The sequence below is a fragment of the Thermobia domestica genome, chromosome 10, assembly GCF_964235325.1.
Source record: "Thermobia domestica chromosome 10, izTheDome1.hap1.1, whole genome shotgun sequence".
Classification (NCBI taxonomy): Eukaryota; Metazoa; Arthropoda; class Insecta; order Zygentoma; family Lepismatidae; genus Thermobia; species Thermobia domestica.
Window position 1 is genome coordinate 243,519,725 of NC_137463.1, and position 26,717 is coordinate 243,546,441.

The 26,717-nt window shown below is 39.5% G+C and overlaps 1 protein-coding gene across 1 annotated transcript in view; it reads left to right on the forward strand.

Moving 5' to 3' along the window:
- LOC145661881 (cadherin-AgCad1-like) overlaps positions 1 to 26,717 on the forward strand; it is a 233,881-nt gene that overhangs the window by 124,404 nt on the left and 82,760 nt on the right. The window contains exon 17 of the mRNA XM_081727223.1: positions 20,472 to 20,600. Within this exon, the coding sequence (XP_081583349.1) occupies positions 20,472 to 20,600 (129 nt within the window). The remainder of the gene's footprint in view (positions 1 to 20,471; positions 20,601 to 26,717) is intronic.

Genomic DNA, 26,717 nt, shown 5'->3' on the forward strand with positions numbered 1-26,717 from the left:
GATTTTGAAACCTCTTCCCACATTGATAAGTTTTCCCTCTTCACAATCAGGAATTAATTCATTGATTCTTTCCAGTGACAACGGATCCAGACTTACTCTTCTTAGGATCAAAACACTCTAAATCAAAGTGTAAGCTTTGATTTTCAGCAAATCGTTCCTGCATGCTGTTAAAAATTTGTTCTAGAACACAGTTGAAAACTGTTATTTCAAATCTGCATTTACTGTCTTCAATTACTACACAGAAGCTGATTCCCCTGCCATTTTCTTTCTTTTTCTACATCTTACCTCAGGCAATTCTGTTTCTATAGTAACTTGTTCTAGACTAGGAACATCTGTAATGAGTCCTTCAATACTATTTGACATTTTTGTTGCAAAGTGTTCTGCTGCTTTGTAGACTTTGTCAAACTGGTCCCTAGCTTCTTTCAACTTATTTTGAGTTGAGGATATCATGTTTGGACATAGTCTGTTTTTTTGTTTGCAAGTAGTCTGGTAAGGTGTGGTATGCTGAAAAATCGATAAAAACATCATAGCCACAATGATAGTATCAAAGGAGCACAACTTTTGGATGAGAGACATTGCATCATGTCTGACTTTGGAATTGAATTCTTGCGAGTTGCCAATCACACTTAAAGCTGCTACGAGTTCCACATATACTGGTTTCATTTTCTTGGTCTGACATCCTTTGAGTCGGGTGCCCAGTAATGAAAGTGTCCAAATATTTTATACAGCAGCGTTGCTTTTACTTCTCTATCGAGTTATCCCAATAGCCTCAAGACGGACGCTTGGGTTTTGTTCCAAGTACACCTCAAGTCGTTTCTGGGATTCTTTCAAAAATATCTGAATTTCCCGGAGAAGCCCAAAGAAAGAGATACAAACACACAAACTCTGGACGATGTCAGTTATCACCAAGTTCAACACATGTGAATGGCACCATATGTGAATGTGTTTCGGATTGATCTCTTTCAGCTTTGCTGTCACACCTTTATACAGTCCACTTATATTTGACGCTCCATCAAAAGCATCTGCCACACATTTTTTGATAGGTATTTTTACTTCAGCCAAAGACAGTTCGAGGGTTTGAAAGATGTTCTCTTCTGTTGTTGAAATCACATGTTTGAGGGCAATAACTTTTACGCATACCGAAGCACTATGAAGCACTGGTCATATGAGGAGACATCTAGGGTCGTGTCCATCATGACAGAAAAAACTCCAGCTTGGTTAACTTCTTTGGCAATTACTGTTTTGATTTCAAGTGATATTCTATATACATTATGTATTTGGGCATCATATAATTTTGTATATGTATACTTTTTCAATGTGCATATATACGTAAAATAATACTGTACATCTACTACATTATAAATGCCATTGTATGTTTGTATGTATGTATGAGTATGTTCCACATCTCCTCCTAGACGGTTCAACCGATTTTGAGCAAACTTGGCATAAATATTCTTTGGTACCAGGTAATCAACACTGTCTAGGTTAGCAACCCCCAACTCTTCCCTTTGCAGAGGGGAGGGAAAAAAATGAAATGAAATCTTTAATTTTAACGTCCCACGGTTATGCCGGTTAGGCTAAAGGAGACGGTGATAATGAGAAATGAGTGAAATGGTGGAATGAAGAAAGTGGGAGGAAACGGGAGAACCCCGAGAAAACCCACGAACACGGTGTTTGTCCACCACAAAGTCCACACGGCGCGGGCTGGGATCGAACCAGGGACCCCAACCACCGGAGGTGAACGCTGTACCACTGAGCCACCGCGCCCACAGAGGGGAGGGAGTGGAAACTTGAACCCAATGCAATTTAAATGGGGGTTATAACAGTAGGAATGGTTTCAATGGTATAACGTAAGAACGAAAAAAATAATTTTAACGAAATTTTGGAAACATATAGGTTATAGTGTGACATAAAACACCCTTGGTATAACGCCCCTAACGGCGGGAGTGGGAGGGAAAGACATGTAAAAATAATCCAAAATGACCGAGATTAGAGTCAAATCAATATATTTCGAAGTCGCGGAGATCATTAATAGTACTACCAAAGCCTAAAACAGAAAGGGCATGGCCGTAGGCCGAGTAAATACGGGATCTGGAGGCGAAGCAGTGGGGGTGGGAGGGTTGATATATAAAAATCATCCAAAATGACCGATATTAGAGTCAAATCTATAAATTTTAAGGGTCCTTAAGATCATTATAATGACATTCCCAAAGCCAAAGACAGAAAGAGCGAGGCTGCAGGCTGAGCAAATACTGGGATTTGGGGCGGAGCGTGGGGTTGATAAGGGCTATATGTAAAAATCGTCCAAAATGACCGATATTAGTCAAATCTATATATTTAGGGATAAATCTAATATCATTAATAGCTTTCCCACGCCGAAAACAGAAAGAGCGAGGCCGTAGGCCGAGCAAATACCAGGGTCTGGGATAGGGCCCTAGCTGGCCAAAGGCTAGCAAATTTATAAAATAATTATGTAGCTTTTTTTTCTTTTTTTAATGTGTTCAGAGAGGAAACTGTGCGCCTTCCCGAGGCTATAGAGCGTCCCACTCTTAGATTGCAGTACAGAGTAAATGGAGCGCGCTGTTGCCACATTTCTTTCGCCGTATGTTTTCTTTCGAAGAAAGAACAAGAAAGAAAGAGTGATGAGTCTGTAAATAAATCCTTCTTAAATTCATATATTTTCAACTCTTTTGTCATTCCAATCGCGCAAATTCATTTAGAACGGCAAATTGGAGGGTACGAAATAACAGTCTAGCAATTGTGTGTTAGAAGTTTTTTTTTTCTTTTTAATGATGGTTTATAAATCGTTGCAATAAAATTTTGATGGAAGCAATACGAAATCGAGAGAACATATGAAACGAATAGAAAACATATGATATGAAATAAATGGCAGGCTAAACAGTTCTAAACAGAAATTTCCTGCACCGATTGTGCGGAAAACTAAGGAATAGCAATGGGTAAGATACTGCTACTGAAGTTGGATAAGAGTGAAAACTGGAGTAGGGTGATAGTGATAAGTGACGAGAAAATGTGACGTACGAGAACGCTCATTCGTCTATGTACGCAAAATATCCGCTAATCTAATTCCGTTTGTCAAACAAGTTACATAATAAAGTATATTGTGAAAGCGGCTTCTCCCCACTTCCGATGTTTAAGACTGTATCATGAAGGACGTGCTGGAGGGTATGCTGGCAGGAAAAATAGGGAGGGGACGAAAAGAGACTACAATTACTGGACGATATCAAAATAGAAAAATCATGCGTGAAGACGAAGTAGTTAACCGAAGACCGTGGATCATGGAAGCTTCTGAGTTGCAGCAAGTGGTCTGCCAATAAAATATGATGATGATGATGATGATGATGATGATGACATATGCAATGGCGAGTAGGAACTGAACCTCCTAGTTTCTATACTCACTTCTGACACCTCAGACACACAATATCAGTCTGGAAACAGAAGAAGAATGAAAATAAACCCCATGATATCCGTTCTAAACAAACGCACAAGTTGTGACTTTAAATCACGTATAGTGACAGCCAACAAGATACAGATCGTTGGGCGAGGAAACAAAACCAATCAGAATTATCAAACCCTGCTTCCTAAAGAAGCATGGGGGGGAAGGGGAGAATAAAGAGGCCTTTCATTCTGCTTTGTGAGCTCATAAAGTTATTTGTTATGAACGCTTTTGTCATTTTCATCTGTGTATTTAAAGTAAATAAGAGAAGTGGAATTGCAAACGAAACCAACTTTTATTGTCAAAATTGTCAGCATCTGAAACAGCATTAAGGACTACATGCGAACCATAATGAATCAATTACAAAACTAATAGCTTTTTATCACTAGGAATGAGGAGATGTATTATTAATAGAATTTTTGTCATATATATATATATATATATATATATATATATATATATATATATATATATATATATATATATATGTGTGTGTGTGTGTGTGTGTGTGTGTGTGTGTGTGTGTGTGCGTGCTTGAGTGCGTGCAACTCAAGGAAAACAAGCAAAGTAAGTAGTAGAACGTAAGATTGAGTGGAGTTGACGCAATGTTTATCGTGAGGTCCAGGATTCGATTTTGTGAATCTGTTTCCGTTAAGCAGTAGATTCGTGCTCGCATAGCATCAACAATAAATACTCATCGTTATAGCACAATACTCTACATCAGTAACTTTAAAACAAACATTATAAGGAAAATAACATTGGCAAGATTTGTCACTGCCTTTCTTCTGGTCAGATGCGCGCGCTTTGGAAAGTTGACTCTTAACACTAAAAGTCATAAAACCTAAATAAAGAAAGATATCGACCTGCATTTTGTTTTAAAAATAACTTCAATCCTTTCTCAATATTTTTCTCGCTTTGCACCCCCATCTAACCTGAAAAATAAAAAAGTTTCTCATTAGTCAATTTTTAGATATTGCATTGCAATAGTATACGCACTTTCTCTTACATTTTATTTTTTATTTTAAAATTCAAAAAGTTTTTTTGAATGCAAACTTTTCCAACATTGGCACCAAATATGGTGTTAGTAGCTGTATAAGTTTCAATGTTGTATCTCTTAGAGTTCCGAACTTATGACGTGATATATTTAACGCGACGTTAGAATTTGCCATTAGCAAGATTTCACTATTTCAATGTATTTCAATATTTGAAAATTCTTCTCGATGTGAGAAAAACAGATTATTTGATATAGAATATAATGTTCTACAATAATTTATTCATACCTAGTAAAAGAAACTATTTCTAAAATTCAGGCTAAGTTTGGCAACAATGGGCATAAGGAAAAGCATTCCCATTTACTCCTGTACTGCAATCTAAAGCGCGCCATAGACGCACGCACTTGCATTACCAACATGTATGAAAGGTTTCTTTCATCAAGCATCTTGAAAGAATTTTTTGCCCACACACGTACCAACGTGCTGTCCAACATACTGAAAGTAGTTGGAGAAATGTGGAGGACGAGGAAACGCGTGCTTTTTCTTTCTGCAACTGCACGACCTTGGCATGCGACGGAGGAGAGACTCACGTGATTTCTTCCGCTGTCATGATTGGCGGACCAAAATATAAAACAGCCACCTTGCATGAATGAGCCCATACACGGTAAACATGCACGCAGAACGGCTAAAACATCAAACATGTTTTCAGAAGATTTTGAAAACTTTTAACATGAATGAACGAGGCCATACACGATCAACTTGCCTGTGGTTTTATCATTTTTCATACAAGTCGGGCTGTTTCTTCAGGCATGTGTTTACGTGTATGGGCTGCTTAAGGGTGGGACGCTCTATAGAACGGGTCTTAGTCCCTCCTGAGGAAGGCGCAAAGGCACTGATGTGAGGAGGGCGCAGCGGCCATCGGGCCGGTACTTGATTATGGCCAGTCCACCCCTGGTTAAGAGTCTTCATCTGGGCGAAATTAAAATACCTCTAATTTTACAGTAATTATGTGATATCTTCAAATAGATAATCGAAATGTGGAACAAGAGCGCCCTAGACAATATTATTTTACATAAGAAACCGTTATCACGACTCACTTATCTGCTTTCAATTTCGAGCCATTTTGAAAATCGGCATTTATTTTCGCGTTTCTAAACAGCTGAAAACGGAAAGCCACTAGGTGACTTGTGATAACCGTACCTCACGCAAGATAATATTGTCTAGGGCGCTCTTGTTCCATATTTCAATTATCTTTTATCTATTTGAAGATATCACATAATTACTGTAAAATTAGCGGTATTTTAATTTCGCTGGGATGAAGACTTTTAAAGGCCTGTTTTAGTTTGAATTAATATTAATTCTGAATTTCAAAAAGTTCGCCTATTGTCTGTGTAACTTATCAATTACTCCTCAGTACTAGAGCTCGCAGTGAGCTTTGGCCTCCTGTGCAAGCTGTCTCCATTTCTTCTTATCTTGAACCCATTTACTCCATCCTCTTCCTTCATCCTTTGAAGATCGCATCTCACATCATCCATCTTATCTTTAGTTTTCCTGCTTTCCGTTTACAGTATAGCTTTCCTTCCATCATCATCGTCATTGCCGTCATTCTTCCTGCCTGGTCTAACCATCTAATTCATTGACTTTTTGATAAATCTTCTTATATTTTGTTTCTTAACTAGCTGAACCTCCGCTCTCTACATAGCGTATCATTCACATATGAGCATGAATCTCTTTGTTATTCCTCACATCTGTACATGTCCCTTTACAGACAAGTGAAAGACCTCTTGATAAAAATCGGGGAGGGGTACCATAAAAGGAAGATTTTTTTCAATATCTCGCACCGTTTCCAAGATTTGAGCCTACTTCCTGTTGGAGTTTCTAATTCATGTATCATCAGTGTTTTCTTTCTTCTTACATGCAGTATGTAGTAAGGAAATAAATTACACACAATTAATTATAATATTAGTGATATATGGTGTTCATTAGGGAAAGCACTCCAAACAATAAAGATTCATCTTAGACTGGCGAAATGGTTATAATTCGTTTTTCATTATCATTTGGCCATGAAACAAACGCCTGAGAGATATACAACCCCTGTATACATATTTGTGGTGTTGGAATGTATAATTCGTAGGACATGACGCTTCTTTTTTTTAATTTCAACGCTTTCAGTGTACCCCTACAAAATGTAATAAAGAAATAACGGCCACGTTTTTTTTAAATATTCAATTAGAACTGAATTAGGCTCAGTGGTAGAGCGTTCACTTCTGGTGCATGGGGTTCTTGATTCGATATCAGTTAGCGCCAAGTGAGCTTTGTGGTGAACAAACACTGTGTGCGTGAATTTTCTCGGAGTTAACCCATTTCCTTCCACTTTCTTCATTCCACCGTTTCATTCATTTCTCATTATCACCGTCTGCTTTAGCCTACATGGTATAGCCGTGGGACGTAAAACTTAAAGATTTAATTTTTCATTTTATCAATTTCAACAGAAGTGGTGCTTATCACTATGTTCGCCCGAGCCGCTCATATATTCTATATGTGAGGATTCCACTGTGCTTTGATAACAATTGCAAATTGGGAGAATGCACTGAGAAAAATAAGTGGTAACCTAGTGGGGGTTAATGGACAATTTAGCTGCTAGAACCAGTTAATAATTTGTAACAACCCTTCTGAGACAAAAAAGGTTAATTTTACGAGGTCGCCGGTAATCAATCAAGAAAGGTTACTAGAAAATGTGTAGAAACAATCCAGTGTTTGGTTGCTATTAACCTATAAAATAGGTGAGAAGAAGGTAACCAATTCAAGAAGGTTAATTTAATTTAAAACACTGTGTTGTTATCAACCGATTTTCACACAAGGCAAATTTAACCCTCCGAAACTTGTTTACTGGTAACACTGCATTACTAGAAGTACAAACAGCAAGGTCGCCATTTGCAATTTTAAGAACGAAAAGTTTTAAGAATTATGAATACATCCGAAGGAATAGGAAAACAGTTATTAAAATATGGATTCTACATAAATTAATAGAGAAATGTGAAGGAAAGTTTATTTACGGAGGTTTATGCATATTCTGAGATTTAAATGAATAAAATGTTATGTGACATGTTTCTAGTACAAATATCCACACTAGATGGTAGCACTACTAGTTGTGTAATTGTCGTCAAATAATTCACACACTCGTAACAATAATTTTGTAATGTGTTCAGGAAACATAATGCGTTTTACGTTGCTTTACGGTACAAATATCAAAATCCTTTTACGTTTTTGCTTATAGGGAAGAGTATCACCCAAACAAATTCTCACTGTTAGTTGTTAAATACTTGTGATATTGGTGACTTATAAGGGTAGGGCGTTACCGAACTGGCCACCTGGAATCTCTAACCAGGTAAAAAAAAATAGGGTATCCGTAGCTGGCGGAGAAAAATAACCAAGTTCCTTAGGTATTCCATCCCTATTGGTTTATTTTAGTCGCGATCTTCTCATATACGGTTGGATTACTTGCCTTTTTCAGGGTAAGGAAACAACCGTCGAATTGACTATAAGCCTCCACGGAGGTAAACAAACGAAATTGATTCTAAGTTGACGACCTTGGCTATTTTTTTTTTTGGCTTTTCGATTTATTCTCTCCTCTTCGGAGGCGGAGCTACTGGAAATCAACTGTGTGCTGTTTATCGCTTTATCTGCAACTTCTTACTCAATTTTTGACTAGGCAGTACTTAAGTAGTTTCACTAATGCCGGGTCCTGATCCGCCGGAACGTCGAGTTGAAAGGCATAAACTACCGCCAACTGTTATGGATCCACCAATAGACCGCCCACGGGCGCGTGCCCGTTCAGCATCTCACTCATCTACCTCTAGCCTTTCACCAACTCGCGAACCAAACAGAGACCGTTCACGCTCACCTAAAAAGCTTAGATACACTGATGCTTTGCGTAGTCCTCCTAGAACCAGTACAGCCAACATCCAACTTCAATCTACGCCATCTACTTCAGAAGCTACTATGGACATTGTTCCTACTCTCATTTTTACAATTCTATTTACTAATCTTCCTGCTGAGCTCATGGACATCAAAAAGTTTTACCAAAAACTAATACGCTACTGTTCTAGACTGGACCTCCATCAATTAAACAAGACATCTAACGGAATCATCCTAAAAACAAAGAACCCTGATCTTTATAAGCATCTCATCTATAAAGTAGGACCAGCAATGTTTGGCGTTAACACGAAAATTCAACTCCTTAAAACTCCTCATATCAAAACACCACCTCCGCCTCGGCGTACTCCATTACTCTCTGTCGTTATCAGTGGAGTTGATCCTACGTATACCGAACAAGACATACTGGAGGAACTAAATCAAGATGGGATTCAACCTACTAGAGCTCTCCGTATTAAAAATGCAAATGGCCCTACATATATGGTCAGACTACTAACAGATGATCCAGCACTGGTAGACGATCTTCTAAATAACGGTGTCTACATCTACCGTTGCCACCATCGGGTCGAGCCTTCACGCACACCCCCGCCTCTCTCACTACGGTGTGAAAATTGCCTAACTTATAATGCACATCCAACGAACAAGTGCACAAATCCTTCCGTCTGCTCCCACTGCAAAGGAGATCATAAAATAAAGGAGTGTCCTAAGCTCAACGAACCCTCCAGATGCAACACTTGTGACGGGGAACATCCAACTTACTCCTACAAGTGTAAGGGCAAACCTAAACCACTTCCAGATAAGCCCGAGACTGTTGTACCTTTACGCGTTCATGTCTCATCACGCCCGACTAGTACCACAGCGACCACACAAACATCCTACTTACCACCACCTACTGTGGAAAGTATTTTGAAGTTCATCACTATCGTTCTTCAAAATGCCTTTCCTTTCCAGCGTGAGGCTATACTAAATCATGCAACCAAAGCCGCCTTCGATATATTCCAGCTCCACATGGCAGCTACATATTCCGGACTCTCAACCTACTTCCATTTTCATACAGACACCCATCATGAATAGTACAGGTCAGAGAAGGACGACTATTACATTGCTATTCTGCAATATTCGTTCGTTGCCTACCAACCGAGTTCTCCTAGAAACTTTAGCAACTCAGCACAATGCAGATAGCATTCTTCTTAATGAAACCTTTCTAAAACGATCTGACCGCTTCTATCTTCCACGTTATCATCTCATACGCTCTGATCTGCCACAAAACATCGCACGTGGTGGTGCAGCAATAGCCGTTAAGCATTCTATTCCACGACGCCATATCATACCACCTTCTCCCGGGCAATATCCCGAACATGTCATACAGACGCTCTATTTTCCAGCTACTACTATTACCATCGCCACCACCTATGTTCGATCTACACAGCCACTTCCGTATCGTTTTCTGACATACTTAGATCTCAACTTTAAAACATACATCTTCTTAGCAGACATCAACTACCATTCTCGTACAGCAGCTCAGAAACAACGCTTTCATGATTTCCTCCAAACTACTCATAGTTCTTTACTGCAGCTGCCGCATCCTACTCGTCCGGAAAGCGACACTAGTCCCGACGTGGCAATCATTTCCAATAATCTGTTACCACTTACTACTATAGATGTCCTTGGTTCCATAGGTAGTGATCATCTCCCAATACTTCTCTCTATAACTCCACGTCTGACATCCACTGCATCTGCATCACCACGCACACCCAGATATAACTTTAGCAAAGCTCGGTGGGATCAGTACAGCACTTATATTACCGAAAATCTGCCGGCTACTGCACCTACTCTCACAACAGTTGCATCTATTGAAACACTCTCACATACTCTGACTGACATAGTGTCTCACGCTACGGATTACGCAGTTCCTAAATGTACCACCAAATCATCTAGACCTCGTTTACCAGCACGCGCCCTCGATCTTCTCCGGCGCTCACACGAGTATTTAACAGAGTTTCGTCGCACACATGACCGCCGATTTCTTCTTCTCCATCGTCAATTCCAACGAACGGTTCAGCACTATATAGTAGCCCGCAAACGACTAGACTGGCGTGCCTCCTGTAATGCTTTGCGCCAAGAAACAAATCCTACTAAATTCTGGAATACCTTTAAACGTCTAACATTTCAGAAACAGGGCCCACAATACCCTATCATATGTGCTGACCAAGTACCAACGACGGATGAAGAAAAGGCAACTGCTTTCGCTACATATCTTGAGGGAGTCTTCACACCACACACTACACCTTTGTTCACTTGTCCTACAGATACCCATATCTCACACGCTGGTTCTCTGGTGCAGCCATCATTTCAACCTGATTTCAACTACCACCTTGATCCCACAAATCAGCTTACTGCTCCAATAACATCAGATGATATTACAGCTGTTCTTAAATGCCGTCGCAACACAGCTCCGGGGGCAGACTCAATTACGTATCGTCAACTGCTTAAGGCACCTGTGGCGTTTCTAGTCTTACTTGCTTCTTTATATACAACTATTTTATCTACAGGCTATTTTCCAACTACACGGAAACTTGCTAAAATTGTGGTCTTTCTAAAACCTCGCAAAGATCCAACTGCTGTGTCATCTTACAGACCCATTAGCCTTACTAATGTGTTTAGCAAGACACTAGAACGCCTTCTGGTAAAACGGCTACATCACTATCTACAAATCACGAACAAACTACCAATTATTCAAGCTGGATTCCGTCCACTCTATAGCACTGCTGATCAATTACTCAAACTTTCTACACTACTTGTCAACCATTTTAATAAGCGTTTACCATCTGTTTTGATCTCCTTTGATATTGAAAGAGCGTTTGATACTGTTTGGCATGAGGGGTTAATTTACAAACTCAAACGTCTACTTCCTCACAGCTATGTCCGATTAATAGCCAATTTTCTACATCAGCGCCAGGCTTTCGTTCAGATCAACAGGGCAAAGTCACGCATCTTTCAACTCCGCGCCGGTGTGCCCCAAGGATCTGTTTTATCTCCTCTATTATATATTCTTTATGTAGCCGACATGCCTCAACCTCAGCCCCCACTATATGCCTTACAATTTGCTGATGATACCGCTTATATCGCATTGGGATCTTCTGTGGATCGCATTAATCAACTCCTACAACCAGCTTTGGACAAACTAGTTACATGGTGCCTGAAATGGAAGCTCAAGCTGAATTCAACTAAGACTCAAATGACTCTCTTTGGGCTCAAACGCAATAAATACTGTAACAGTCGCAATCCGGAACGTCTACATTTAACCCTTTTTGACTCTCCAATCCCAATTCAAAACAGTCTCAAATATCTGGGAGTAATATTCGACAAACATCTTACTTGGAAGCCTCATCTAAAACAATTGGAAGCTAATATCCGGCGCCGTTTGAACCTTTTACGAAACCTTAAAGGCACCACGTGGGGTCTTAATACAAAACTTCTACTGCTAACATATAAAGTCTTCGTACGCCCAGCACTCACGTATGGACATCTTGCCTGGTTATCAGCAGCACCAACTTACTATGAACGTCTGAAAGTTCTCGAAAGACATGCCTTACGTCTGGCCTACTCTCTCGCTTTCGATACTCCCACTGCTGAAATATATCGACGTGCGCAATTTCCAACTATTTTGCCACACCTCTACCATCTACGCCAACGCTACATAGCGTCACGAATCCAATTGGCACATCCCATTGTCCATGAGCTGTTAGACCAAGTTCCTGCTGTACCACGCTATGCCTACCCACCACTGGATCATCTGTTAGCAATATACGAATGCACCGAAGACATAGATCAGTATAATCCTGACCGCCGTATCTACCACCGAAATCCACATATACATTGCTCATAACCTCCGCACATGTACCCAAGAAACATTTTAACACAATAGCCACCTCTTTCACATCCTCGTCAACTTGATTTGCTATTAGTTCCTTACTTCAATCCACATTACTCTACAAACTACTCTACAAACCCTGAAACCCTACATCATCACACTCAACTACAACGCACTGTTCGCAATTACATCAAAGCGTACAAACTGCGGAATTGGGTTAAGACCTGCAATAATCTCAACGAAACCAGTCACCCAACCAAATTCTGGAAACGATTCAATGCTCTCTGTGGCAAGTACACCAAGCCTTCTTACCCTCTTCTTCATAATAATGTACCACTCCAAACTGATCTGGAGAAAGCTAACGCCTTTGCAGACTATTTGCAAGATATTTTTACACCTGCGGCATCCTCCACTCTCATCACTCCACATCCAACAGATCGCCTGAATCTCGCATCTCCTCACTTACAGCCAAACGTCACTCATTCCCTTCCGCATCATCCTCTTACTACATCTGTTACTACCGCTGAAATCCTGGCTGTTGTTAATCGTAAAAGAAATTCCGCCCCAGGCTTTGATAATATTACATATCGCCACATTAAAGAAGGTCCATTATTGCTTCTCCATCTTCTTGCACTCATCTACACATTCATCCTTCGAACCGGCTTTTTCCCGACAGACTGGAAAACTTCCAAAACACTCATGTTTCTGAAGCCTAACAAGCCTCCTAGTGATACATCCTCTTACCGTCCTATTCAGCTGACATCCACTTTTAGTAAAGTCTTGGAGCGCATCATCGTTAAAAGACTACATCCCTATCTCGAAACTAAACATCTTCTTCCCATTCACCAAGCAGGATTTCGCCCTTCATATTCAATTAACGATCAGCTTCTTCGCCTCACCAGTCTCATCACCTCACATTATAATTCCATCAAACCATCTTGCCTTCTGTTGTTTGACCTGAAAAAAGCCTTTGACAAAGTTTGGCACCTGGCACTTCTTTACAAGCTCAATCATCTTAAACTTCCCGTTGCTTATATTCGTTTCATCTATCACTTTCTGGTTGGTCGCATCTCTTACGTCTCCATTAATGGGCAGTTATCTCATCCCATTTTTCTTTTGTCGGGTGTACCTCAAGGTTCAGCTCTCTCACCTCTTTTATATATACTTTTTGTAGCAGATTTTCCTCCACTTCCTCCTGATATATATCTTTTTCAATATGCAGATGACACAGCATTGCTGGCCCTAGGAAAGACTATTCGCCAGATAAATCAGGACCTGCAGGGAGCTATTAACCGTTTCACTCGCTGGTGCACTAAGTGGAGTCTCTCTATAAATGCGACCAAAACACAAGCCATCACTTTCATTCCACCACGCAAACGCTCCAAAGTCCACAGAAACCCATCATTGCTTTCTCTTCACGTTCATGACACTCTCATAGCTCCTACTCGCAAAGTTACCTATCTTGGCATAATCTATGATACACATCTCACATGGAAACCATATCTTCAGAAGGTCGCGGCCAAAGCTTACCAACGTTTGAATCTTCTCAAGCGCCTCACCGGCACTACCTGGGGCCTTAAACCACATACAGTTCTCAATACGTACAAAGCTTTCCTGCGCCCGGTTCTTACGTACGGTTTCCCTGCTTGGATTGCTGCTCCACCCACCTTTTACGAAAAACTGCGCATACTAGAACGTCATGCATTCCGAATCGCACACCGCATACAGCTCCCCAGTCCGACCCGAGCACTATATGATCTTATCACTTTTCCAAGCATCACACACCATATTGAATCTCTCAGGCTGAAATTCATCACTGTCCGATATACCTCTCACCATCCTTTACTCATGGATACTATGCGCCATCATGAACTCCACCCTGTCCGTACTCGCTATGCCCATTCTCCACTCAGTCTGCTTTTCACTTTATACCGCTACACTCTACCACCTGACCATCCGGATTTGTATCTGCTCGAAGACTACCAAGTCCATGCTCATCTACCTCACATCTTTCCATCCTTCACTGCACAGTGACACCTCTTGTTTCTAACAGGGCTCCCTCCGTCTTCATCAGCCTAGAGATGCCCCTAGGCAGAAGATAACACACATTTGTCTTACTAACGTACCCTGTGTTGTCCTGTGTATCGCACATCGCTCCATCTCTCATTCTCAATTCCATCAATTTGGTAGTCTAACTTTCCAGGATCATTTCACTTAATCAATAATCATATACCTGTATAGTAACGTTTTACTCTTTGTCTACTTATATACTTTATCTCATCCTAATTTTTGTGCTTAAATTTTCTCGTGATTTGCTCTATTATCTCATTTATGTATATTTCTATCATTTCCTTATTTATGTTCAGTCCAATAATATGCTATGTTCTTTATGTTATTTTCTTTACGTTATGTTCATATATTAATGTAGAACTCCTCCTACCATTTACATATGATTATGATCGCAAAGGTCATAATGTCCTAGTTCTGGAACCAAAATAAATAAAATTAATAAATTCCTCTTAGCCCAGCCATGCCTTCTTCCTCTACCACAATTCCTCCACTTCTCTCACCTCAGAGAGGGTGTAGCCCTCTAAAAGGACGCTAGCCTATGGCTAGCACAAAAAAAAAATAGGGCGTTACTTCGAAACTCAACTGGAAAACTCATCTTGAGAAAATATCTCAAAAGGCTAATATCCGGCTTAATCTTCTGCGCCGTTTAACTGGCACTACTTGGGGACTAAACGCCGCCTTACTCCTAAATACATATAAAATGTTCCTTCGCCCTATCTTAACTTTTGGACACATCCCTTGGTGCAACGCTCCCACGAAGTTCTATGACCGTTTGTCAATACTAGAGCGTCATGCCATTCGACTTGCACATCGTATCAGGCTGCCATATCCCAACTTTCTGACTTATGAGCACATCGACTTTCCTCAACTGACTCAACATCTCGCCGATCTCCGCTTGAAATATATACTCTCTCGTCTACCAGTCTCACACCCATTGCTTCTCGATACCCTACAAGCAGATGCTAAAACTGACGCTCCGTATAAGTATTTGCACACACCATTAAATATACTTATTACGCTGTATCTTAATACTGAGCATCCTACCGCCGACGAGCGCGATATCTTTCATATTTATCATATTGGTGATCATCTCCCTCATTTGTTTCCATCTATGCACCATGTATAATTTCAACACTAACACTGGGCTTTCCCCATGTCGCCATCAGTCTCGAGCCGCCCCGAGACAGAAGAACTAACCTGCATTTGTCTTCTTAACAATGTGTTTGTGACTGTGGCGTGCACGCACTGCATCTCATCTTTCACCGTCATCATATTTATTTCATAAGACACCTCAATGCATATATACTCTTTCTTACACAGTAAAAAAAAAAATTCCTAGTTGCACCACTTTTATATGTGTTCTTTTGTGCACTCATATTTAATATTTGCACTGATATTGTGTTTAGATTTTTTTTCATTAATCTTTGTTTTTGATAATTTCACATAGACCATCATCAAATCTTTAAACAACAGTGTAATAAAATCTGTGCCAAAGAGAGGGCGTAGCCCTCTAATGGCTCGGGTTAGAAATATTCTTTGAATTTATATGATGAATAAAGAATTCCCTAAATTCCTAACCCTTTACTATTACAAAAAAAAAAGGGCGTTACCCAACCACATCCTGAACCAGATCATATACGCAGCCAAATTACTGTTTAACTTACAACTTCGTGCTACCTATTCCGGACCTACAGTTCACTTTCAAATTCAACCAATAGAAGTCTACGTTTAACATGGGTACTGCTACAAACACTTATATACTACATATAATTATGGCTTATAGCTTACTTTTTCTTAACATTCGATCAGTCTTAACACACCACGTGCTCTTTACGCAGCTTCTTCAAGAAGAACAAATTGCAGCCTTTGCACTTAACGAAACGTACCTCGCACCACATCTCAACTGTTACTTTCCGAAATATCACTTACTCCGACATGATGCTCCATCTGGTCCACGAGTCTATGGAGGAACAGCTATAGGTGTTAGCCAACGCCTTCCTTATCGGGAAGTCACGGTTCCATTAACGCTCACACTGCACCTACCTGAGCATAATGTCACGACTATTTATTTTCGAGGCCGCACTGTCACCTTTGTTACCATATATTTTCGTCCAGGTAAAGCACTCAACTACGACTTCTTTCGATATATCGATTCTACCTTTAGGCACTATCTTATCATGGCAGATCTAAACTTTCATAGCCGGTCACAGCGTGACAAAAATAACTTTCTCGACTTTCTGCAAACTGAAACAGTTGCTGAGTTCCATGTTCTACCGAAACCTACACGCCCCGTCAGCAATACTACTCCTGATGTTGTCATCACATCAACATCTCTCTCACAGAGTATTCATATCGATGTGCTTGATTCAATTGGTAGTGATCATGTGCCTATCAAACTTACACTTCACTGCTCTCCTCGCTCTCAATCTCAACTTCCTCCTCAGAAGGTATTCTGCTACAAACGCGCTAATTGGGAACAATATCGCTCCGATCTGGACACTGCTGTTAATAAATTGCTCATGCCTACAACACAATACGATCTTGATCACACAATTGCTAATCTTACTGAATCTATTCAAGAAGCAGCACAACGCTCTATTCCTACAACAGAAATACAATTGCATAAACCAAAATTGCCTCCTCATTATTTACCTTTCATATCCGCTTCTCGTAGAGCACATCGCGAGTATCTCACTACAGGAAATCTTGAAGCGCTTCGGCTTCATCGCCAATATCTTCGGATTACACATAACTATATTGTTGCATATAAGAAGCGCCTTTGGATTCAAACTTGTAATACACTTGCAAGTGAATCACACCCTAGTAAATATTGGCGCAAATTCCATCAACTCACAGGGACAGTTTCCCGCACACCATACCCCATTGTTCAAAATAATCAGGCAGTCACCACTGATATGGATAAAGCTAATACGTTTGCTTCATTCTTTCAAGATATTTTTACACCTCTCCTAGGTTGGCATACACCGCAACGCCTACAAAAGTCAATAAACCGACTTACAGATCCATCTTCTGCTTTTCTGCGCCCATCTATCAACCACTCTTTGGAACCCAATAATCCACTTACCACTCCGATTCAACCAGGCGATATTTGCCAAACATTCCGTAAACGCAACACTGCCCCAGGATTTGATTCTGTTACGTATGTTCTCATCAGGCAAGCTTCACCTTCTTTTCTTCTGTTTCTCAGCACCATATATACCTTCATCCTCCGAACTGGATTTTTTCCAATCGACTGGAAATACTCAAAAGTTCTTCTGTTTCCGAAACCTAAGAAACCTCCGTCAGACGTCCAGTCTGATCGCCCTATTCACCTCACCAGTTGCCTCTGTAAAATTTTGGAACGAATTCTAGTCCGCCGCATGCACGCTCACCTTGCAACTCATAACCTACTTCCTATTCACCAAGCCGGTTTTCGACCTCATTTTAGTCCCCTGGATCAACTATTAAGACTATCCACGGCTATTTATAATCAATACAACACAGGTTTTCCTTCTTGTCTGGTAGCCTTTGATCTAGAGAAAGCTTTCGACAAAGTTTGGCATCCTGGTTTACTTTACAAACTCCATAACTATCTACTACCATCTTCATATATCAGGTTCATACATTCCTTCTTATTAGGGAGGCTAGCATATATCTCTATTAACGGAACACTTTCTCATCCGATTTTCCTACAATCTGGCGTTCCTCAAGGTTCGTCACTGTCTCCTCTCTTATACTTGCTGTATGTTGCCGACCTTGTTGTCCCACAGAACATAAGCATATTCCAGTTTGCTGATGACACCGCCTTTTTCACGACGGCCCGCACAGTGCAATCAATCAGTAAAAACATGCAAACGGCAATTGACGCATTCGTTCACTGGTGTAATATATGGCGATTAAGTATTAATTCTACGAAAACTCAGGCTATTGTTTTCCTGCCACGTAGACGCCGTTCACGAATATACCGAAATCCAAGTCGATTAAACATTCAAGTAGATCATACACCTGTCGTAGCGTCAAATACACTGACTTATCTTGGTGTCATATTTGACTCCAAACATACCTGGAATCCACACCTTACCAAGATCGTACGCCAAGCACAAAATCGGCTCAACCTACTCAAGCGCTTAGTCGGTACAACCTGGCTGCTAAAACCATTAAAAGTACTTAATACCTACAAAGCCTTTATGCGCAGTACATTAACATATGGACACACTGCCTGGACATCCGCACCGCCAAAATTCTATCAGAAATTGGCTATCCTAGAGCGTCATGCTCTACGTCTAGCACATCGAATCAGCTTACCGCATCCGACACGGTTACTTTACGAGCTGATTGATTTTCCACCTTTATTGCACCATCTCGAACAGCTTCGTACTCGGTACGTTTGCAAGCGAATTGACCAGCAGCATCCCATGTTACTTGATATCCTACGGTACGATCGGGATCACGACGCACCTTCAACTTACGTCGATACTCCTCTCCAGCACTTCATGACCTTCTATCATTTACAACTAGATTATGCTGTAGTGGATCCCGAAATCTTTCACATCTATGAACCACGTGAACTTTCATCGTTCATCTACCCATCATATGCACCGTAACTACCTATTAACATGGGCTTCCTCTGTCTTCATCAGTTCCTGAATCGCCCCAGGAACAGAAGATAACTTGCATTCGTCAGTACTAACAAAACCCTGTGATGTGGCGTCCAGAGCACTGCATTCCATCTTCATCTACTTCTCTACCCACTGCACCCTGCACTACAATTATTCAGTTTCGCATTCACCATCATTCATCACGGCATGGTAATACTGTATTTTTTCTTTAATATTATTGTGGCACCCTTGGCCTCCCATCATATTATATTTGATCCTCATTATATGTTATTTTTCACCTTTCAATAACCTCTCTGTGTGTATGTGTACTCAATAAATGAATAAATATTAAATATGTACACCTCTTAGACCATCCACATTAAAGTGCAATCAACTCTTCTATATATGCAGCACTTACCCGAAGAAAGGGCAAAACCCTTTAAACGGGACGACGGACAAAAAAAAAGTAGGGCGTTACCCTTTACACGGGATGACGACAAAAAAAAGTACATACTAGAAATGAAAATAAATTTAGGTAGTTATTATCTATTTTAGTATTGTCTTTTTTGATGTGCTCGTGGCTGAGTGAATATCTGTTACTGTTATTTATTAAATAAGTTATACTAATCAAAATACATGGTTAGAAAGTTGTCGCACCCTGTTTCGTTAACCGAGCAGTCGGTTATTCCAACATACTAACAAGGTTACCGGTTACAGGCTATGATTGATAGTGGTAACTACGTGATCGGTTAGCGTACCCCTGTGAGTTATTACACTGTAACCTAGCAATGTTAACCTGTAACGCAAGGTTACGATCACCTTCTCTCGTTAACCTTTTTGGCTTGGCTGCTGGGACACACGACTCTGTTGTCTATATATTGACAAACAAACTTGGTTACTGTCCACCTTTTTCTTGTTTACTAGTAACCTTTTTTTTTTTTTTTTGCGTGTGTGAGGGAACGATGAACTTTTCTTTCTACTTTTAAGTTGGAAAGGCTATCATGTTTTTAAAGAGTAGAACATCGTCCAAGGTTTTGAAGGCAAGGAATTTTTAAATGCACCTAGTAAATAAAAGAACTTGCACTTTGACACATTTCAGAAATGAAATGTACTTTGTAGCAACAAGCAGCAAACTCTATATGTTAATGTTTTCCTACTTTACCACACCGTTTGCCGTTTGTGAACATAGCCAGTGGTGCCCACCCCCCTCATGTCCATGACGCAGCCCCCCCTCAATTGCCTATCCGTAGGTGTTCTTCCATGAAAAAAAATCTTTGCGATTAATTTTTACATTGACTCAAACATATTTATATAGATTTTTACCCCCCCCAAATATTTCAATGACGCAGTTTGCGTCATAGCCCCCCTTTGTGGGCACCCCTGACATAGCATTAGGTTAACTTTATTGGTTTATTTCATTTTCTTAAGGTATGTTCTGTAAAATAATGTAGAATAATAGGTTTACAAACTCATCATAAATAAATTCAAAAATTAGAACTCAAACACGAAAATATGAGAAAAATATAGTTATTTTGTCTTTCTTATAGGCTGTAAATCCAGGATACAGTGATATGAGTGATAAGAATAATTATACTGTGGAAATTAATAACTATAATTTTGAAGCTCCGATATTTGAATACCCGACAGACACAAATCATTCCGTGTATATATACAACGTAAGTATTTATTTCTCCAAATACTAAATTTTGTAAATATATTTAAATTTAAAAGGAAAGGATGATAGTAAGTATTTGTATAGTAAGCTAATTATTTTGTGTACAAATTAGTTATGAAAATTTGTTTTTTTTTTTTCATTTACAATGTGTTCCTGTTGCATTATAATCCAAAGTTTACGTCAATAAGGATGTAAATGTATGAATTAAAAGCAATAGTGTATATCAATTATCGAGTAATTAGCTAATATAGTGATAAAATGGTGCATTATGAGAGTACAAAGAGCACACCATGAATTTTTGTAGCCCAGCGCACACTTAAATTTACGAAGTAAGCGGCTACATGTTTAACATTGAGTATATACTTTCTTTGGTTGCTTTCTGAATAATGTATTCAAGTCTTCGAAAGAATAAAAAACACAGTTATGTATTTATATGTGGAAAAACATCGACTTTTGTTGGGAAGAGTTTATTTTTGTTTCAATCCTTTGCTTTCATTTCTTGTACTATTGGCCAGATGTTTCAGACAGAGAATCAACAATTAGCAAATTCTTTGTTTTCCTATCTCTGTCACTTAACATTGACGGAAATTTGTTTGAGGAAAAGAAAGAAAACAGAGAAACAAATTGTTTTGGTTAGTTTGTGGGAGCTGTGGACATTCATCACGCAGATGTATCTGAAAATGTGTAGCTACAAAAATCTAAGACCGATGCAACCAAACATAGAAAAACGAAAAGAACCCAAGGAACGATAATGAAAATCCCAATACAAACGTACTCATAGAGCGATATCACAATATAAAAATCAGTTTAATTTGGCAGCGCCGCGAGATATCGGAAACGAAAGAATTTCTTGTGAGTAGAGTTCAGACATTATGCTAACATACACGGGAATTTTGATAAAAATTTTACTTACTTTAAATTCTAATTCCTGAAAATTTCATACACTTTCAAGCTTTCGCCTCTTCTCTGAAGCCTTGTTCACGAAGGATAAGAATAGGAGTAAATACATAAAAATAAAAGTGCATAGGCTGTAAATAAAAATACTGTGAATATAATTAGTACATACATGCTGTTGAAAGTACACTGACAATCATATTACAGACCTTTCGATATAATATCCTACGTTGTCCTGTACTGTTTCCCAAATCTGTGGTGGCTGTGTCTTGTTGAGAGGTTGTTTATGTTGATATTTGTGATGGCCCGCCCTAAGTGCATAGCAAGGACAAAGTATCAGGAACCTTGGTGCCTTCGAAAGGATCTTCCAGCCTTGGAAACAGATCAAAATCTCGCGGGCTTACATCTCTGGAGTATGCTGTGTGCCCCAAGATCTAATGGTACGTGGCTACGAATTGTATCATTGTACACGCCACGTGATAACAAGAGTTGCAGTTTCTTCATTAGAACATCCCACACAGTTTGATGACTAAGGCAAACTTCTACACATACATCTTTAACAATCTAGTGAAGATCACTAGAGTTAAAGAAACTTACAATTATTTTAACAAAACAGAAGCTTTTAAATGCTTTAGCTGATGAATCGAAGGTAAATAAAAAGCTAGTTTCTTTACTTAAAATAAAAGTAAGAGAGGAACATAGAGGGAAGTTTCGAAATGGGTAAGCAGAAATACGAGGGCAAGTCAAAAATTATCTACACTTTTCATTCTGCAGTTTATGTACATGAAGCTAGGGTTATACTATGCAAGTCATTTTTCTACGTAATGTCCCTCCTTATCAATGCACTTGGCCCAACGGTCAACGAGCTTACGTATTCCTTCCAAATAAAAGGTTTTCAGTTGATGGTGAAGCCACTTTTGCCCCGCATTTTGCACGTCTAAATCTGAGTCAAATAGTCGACCACGCAAAGCATCCTTGAGTGGCCCAAACAAGTGAAAGTCAGATAGAGCTAGGTCTGGGCTGTAGGAGGGTGTTCCAATAAATCAAATTTCAGCTTGTTGAGGGTTTCAATAGTGTGATGAGCCGTGTGTGGCCGTGCATTGTCATGCAACAACAAAACTTTCTTTGACAACAAACCTCGGCGTTTTTTGCGAATTGCCAGCTTCTGGTTCTTTTCCAACATTTCACTATAACTTGCACTGTTGGTCATCTTACCCTTTTCCATGAACTCTGCCATTATGAGCCGCTGTAAGTCCCAAAACACAGTTAACATAATCTTTCCTGCGGATGGCTCAGTCTTGAATTTTTTCTTCGTTGCAGATCCAGGGTGTTTCCACTGCATACTCTGGCGCTTTGATTTTGGCTCATAGTGATGAGCCCATGTTCCTCGCCGGAGACTATTCTGCTTAAAAATGCATCACCTTCGTTGTTGAAGCGAGTGCGTAAGCGCTAGCACACCTTAACACGAGTGAGCTTGTGTTCTGCAGTAAGCTTTCTTGGTACCCACCGTGCACAGATTTTATGAAAACCAAGCTCGTCGCGGATGATTTGATGGGCAGAGCCATGACATGTTCAAAGCAGCTGCTACCTCATCGATAGTGATTCGCCTATTTGCCAGAACCATCTCTCAAGCTTGCTGAATGTTGTCATCTGTAGTGGAAATTGATGGCCGTCCTGCTCCCTCTTCATGCGTTACACTTGTTCGACCACTTTTAAACTTCTTGAGCCACAAAATCAGTTTTACGTGATCGTGCACTTCTCCCATATTGCGATGATAGTCTGAGATGAATGTCTGACCCTTTGACACCCTCCGACCAGAGGAATCGATCGCTGCTTTTGGTTCCTGTTTGGTGCAAACTTCTAATGGAGCAGCCATGATATATCTGCAACAGAAGGAAGGAAAATGGAAGAATTTAAGATCACACTTTCACAGCATTGCCACAACAGTATAACAATAAAATATGCGAGGACAGAAGACAAAGTGCGCAATGTAAGAAAAGTTATGACAAAAGAGTAGATAATTTTTGGCTCGCCCTCGTACTTGGTGGGAAATAGTGATTCGTGCATCCTACTTTTTGTAGTCGGTCGCATACTACAAGGAATAAGTATAACAATGCTTTTACTTCATATATCCCTTAGTTATAAAGAGTTTTTAGTTCCTCTTGGAATAACCTAACAGTACAACAGATCTAAAACTCATTTGACCCAAGCTTGCAAGGCAGAGCTACCAGACTCTTACAAGTCTACCAATCGGATTCTGCAAGTCTATATTTGACCTATTCGAAGTATCGTAGTTCCCGGTTTCCAAGTGTATTTGAGACCTGTCCCTCAGATCGGAGCAAGTCTAGTATATAAATTAAATTCAAGGCTCAGATCTGATAATCGTATCTAAACATACTGGAGGGTATTTCCCAGTCTAGACTGAGATTTAATTATAATGAAGGCCTGAGAAGAATATTCGGACCCAAGAGGAACGAGAATGGGGAATGGCGGAAGCTTCATAACGAGGAACTACATAGTTTATACGGTTTACCCAACATTGTTAGGGTCGTCAAGTCTAGGAGGCTTAGGTGGGCAGGTCATGTAGCTAGAATGGAAGAAAGTAGAAACGCTTTCAAAGTCTTGACTGCTAGACCCATAGGAAAACGACCATTAGGAAGACCTAGGCGCAGATGGGAGGATAATATTAAGATGGATCTCGCAGAGATAGGAATACAAAGTAGAAACTGGATGCAATTAGCTAAGGATAGAAGTCAGTGGAGAGCTTTTGTGAACGCGGCACTGAACCTCCGGGTTCTATAGGCCATAGAGTTAGTTAGTTAGTTAGAAGGCCTTACTTCAGCTTAAAGCATCAAATTAATGCTAGATGTTGTTTTAGTTAACCCAAGGGCATATTCTTTCCATGTTCACATTACATTGCTCTTAATATGAGATATGAACTACAAAGAGCCACACACACAAAAGAAACAAAATAGTTATAAACATCTTTTGTCCCTTTCCACGGAAATCTTTAGTAAAAGGCGGAAGACTGATGAAATTTTAAACAAAACCATAACTAACAGAAGCTACGGTAGTTTGCACCTAGGTCCATTATAGACAACAACTTACAGTGAATGTTAACGTCTTAATCTAAAAGATACTTTCGTTGTAACATTCCCATAATATAATAAGATTTTAAGATATAATAGTAAAGTAAATAAAGAAATATGTATTTTATTTAGCAGTAGAATGTCTGTAATTTTGTTGACATTGTCCATAACGAATTAACAATAAACCAATGTTACCCTATTAACGCGCAGATTTTTTCGCACCTTTTGTATAGCCAATTTGATTTGTCAAATCCAATGCCCGCTAGACGAGAATTTTCTAAACTCGTTACAGTCTAAAAGAACACTATTCTACATACAAATAACACCGGTTATCTGTGACCGGTGTAATAGCATTTGAAAATACAGCTGTCTAATGCTGACTCAAACGTGTACACTTCTAATAAAATGGCTGCCAAAGGATATAGAAGGCTGGTACAAGTCTATGTCAAGTAGAACGCTGTTAGGAAAGCTACAGTTTATTGAACAGTGAATAGATTGCCAAAATGTATTCATACATAATATTCTTCTTCATTCTTTGTTTCTTTTCCGTCAGCATTTGCAAGTCACCGAATGCATACTGCTGAATTTTTCATACACTATAGCTTTCTGTTTTATATCCGTTAAAGACCATTCGTGCTTAGACTGTCCCTTTCGTTTTCCCGAAACTTCCCGCCCAAAAGCTACGCTTAGTCATCTTTGCTAGCCTTTCGTCACTACGTTTGAAAAGGACTAGCTCGGGAGAGTAATGCTCCCGGAAGTAGAAACGAGAAGCGCAGTTCTGATTGGTTGGCGTACTTGTGCACGCCACCCACTTCCACTTCTTGCCACGTTGCACTAAAATAGCAGAAATCAAACGCTAGCTGCTGTCATCCTTCGGGCCGAGTGGAGTAGCGCTATATGCTAGTAATAAAATTCTCTTTTGGCGCGGGTTCAAACCCGGCCCGAGAAAATTTTTTTTTTTTTACATTTTTATAACATTTATTAAATTAAAATAATATGAAAATAATACTTAAAAAAGTGATTTATTTACTTACTGTGCAGATAAGTAGTTGTAGTACTTATGCCCTTGTACTCCATGATATAGGGCTCGTTTTGTTCCCCTTGTATTTCATGATATAAATTTTGTGACCAACTTAAAACAACTGGCTAGGATAGCGCGTAAAACAGCTGGCTAGAGTAGCGCGCGGAAAAACGTACTTCCGGGAGTATTACTCTCCCGAGCAGGTCGTGTTTCAAACATTGTGTACTGCTCTCAAGACCTTTTTCTGCTGGAAGCAGTAAGAAGTTATCGTGATTCCACCCATTTCTGTGAGCCCAAGATAAGGCTGTGAAGAATCAGACTTCACAGCATTGAGGGGGTTCCATTTGAAAAGCTATCATTGTTCGTTTTATATTTATGCGATATATTACAAAATAAACCGTATATTAATAAAATACAATGTACCAATAATTAGCAGCACCATTTTGAGTTCGATGTATAAATATTTGGATAGTCTTAGTGTTAAAATCTTAGTGGACCTCGTATCTCTGAGGAAACGTAGATTTCCTTTTTTTTTTTTTTTTCGTATTGCGTTACTTGCCTCTAAGAGAAATCTAATGAAAACATAACATGTTAACTACTCTCTCGGAAGTTCATGTCACTGCTCACTGGTAAAACAAGTCAACTTCATAAAATAGTTCTTTGAATATGGTTATACATAATACGAACGTGCTCTGTACCCTAACAGAGACAATCACTGATGACTTTTATTTTACAACTGGGATATTAGAGAAACGATATATTTCCAGTGGTGACTCTTAAGCGAAATCACAATGGTAAAAATTATAATTTTGCGCAACAAACTAAAAAAAAAATCTAAAAGTACAGTAAAATATTTGTAAATGCACTTTTATTAAATGCAAGTTTGCAGAATTTTAAATACGTCAACATGTCTACATTTTGGATTGAAATAAGTGTACTAAATTCTACCAGAGTAGTAAATAAATATAACATACATGAGCTAAAAAAAAAAAAAAAAATCCCCAATTCAAACCGCCCCTAATATTTAGATTTAAGCCAACAACTGAAAGCTGAATAATAATTTTATTTCTGGTATCTTTATTAAATATCTTCATTAAGAATAGGATTTTCACTA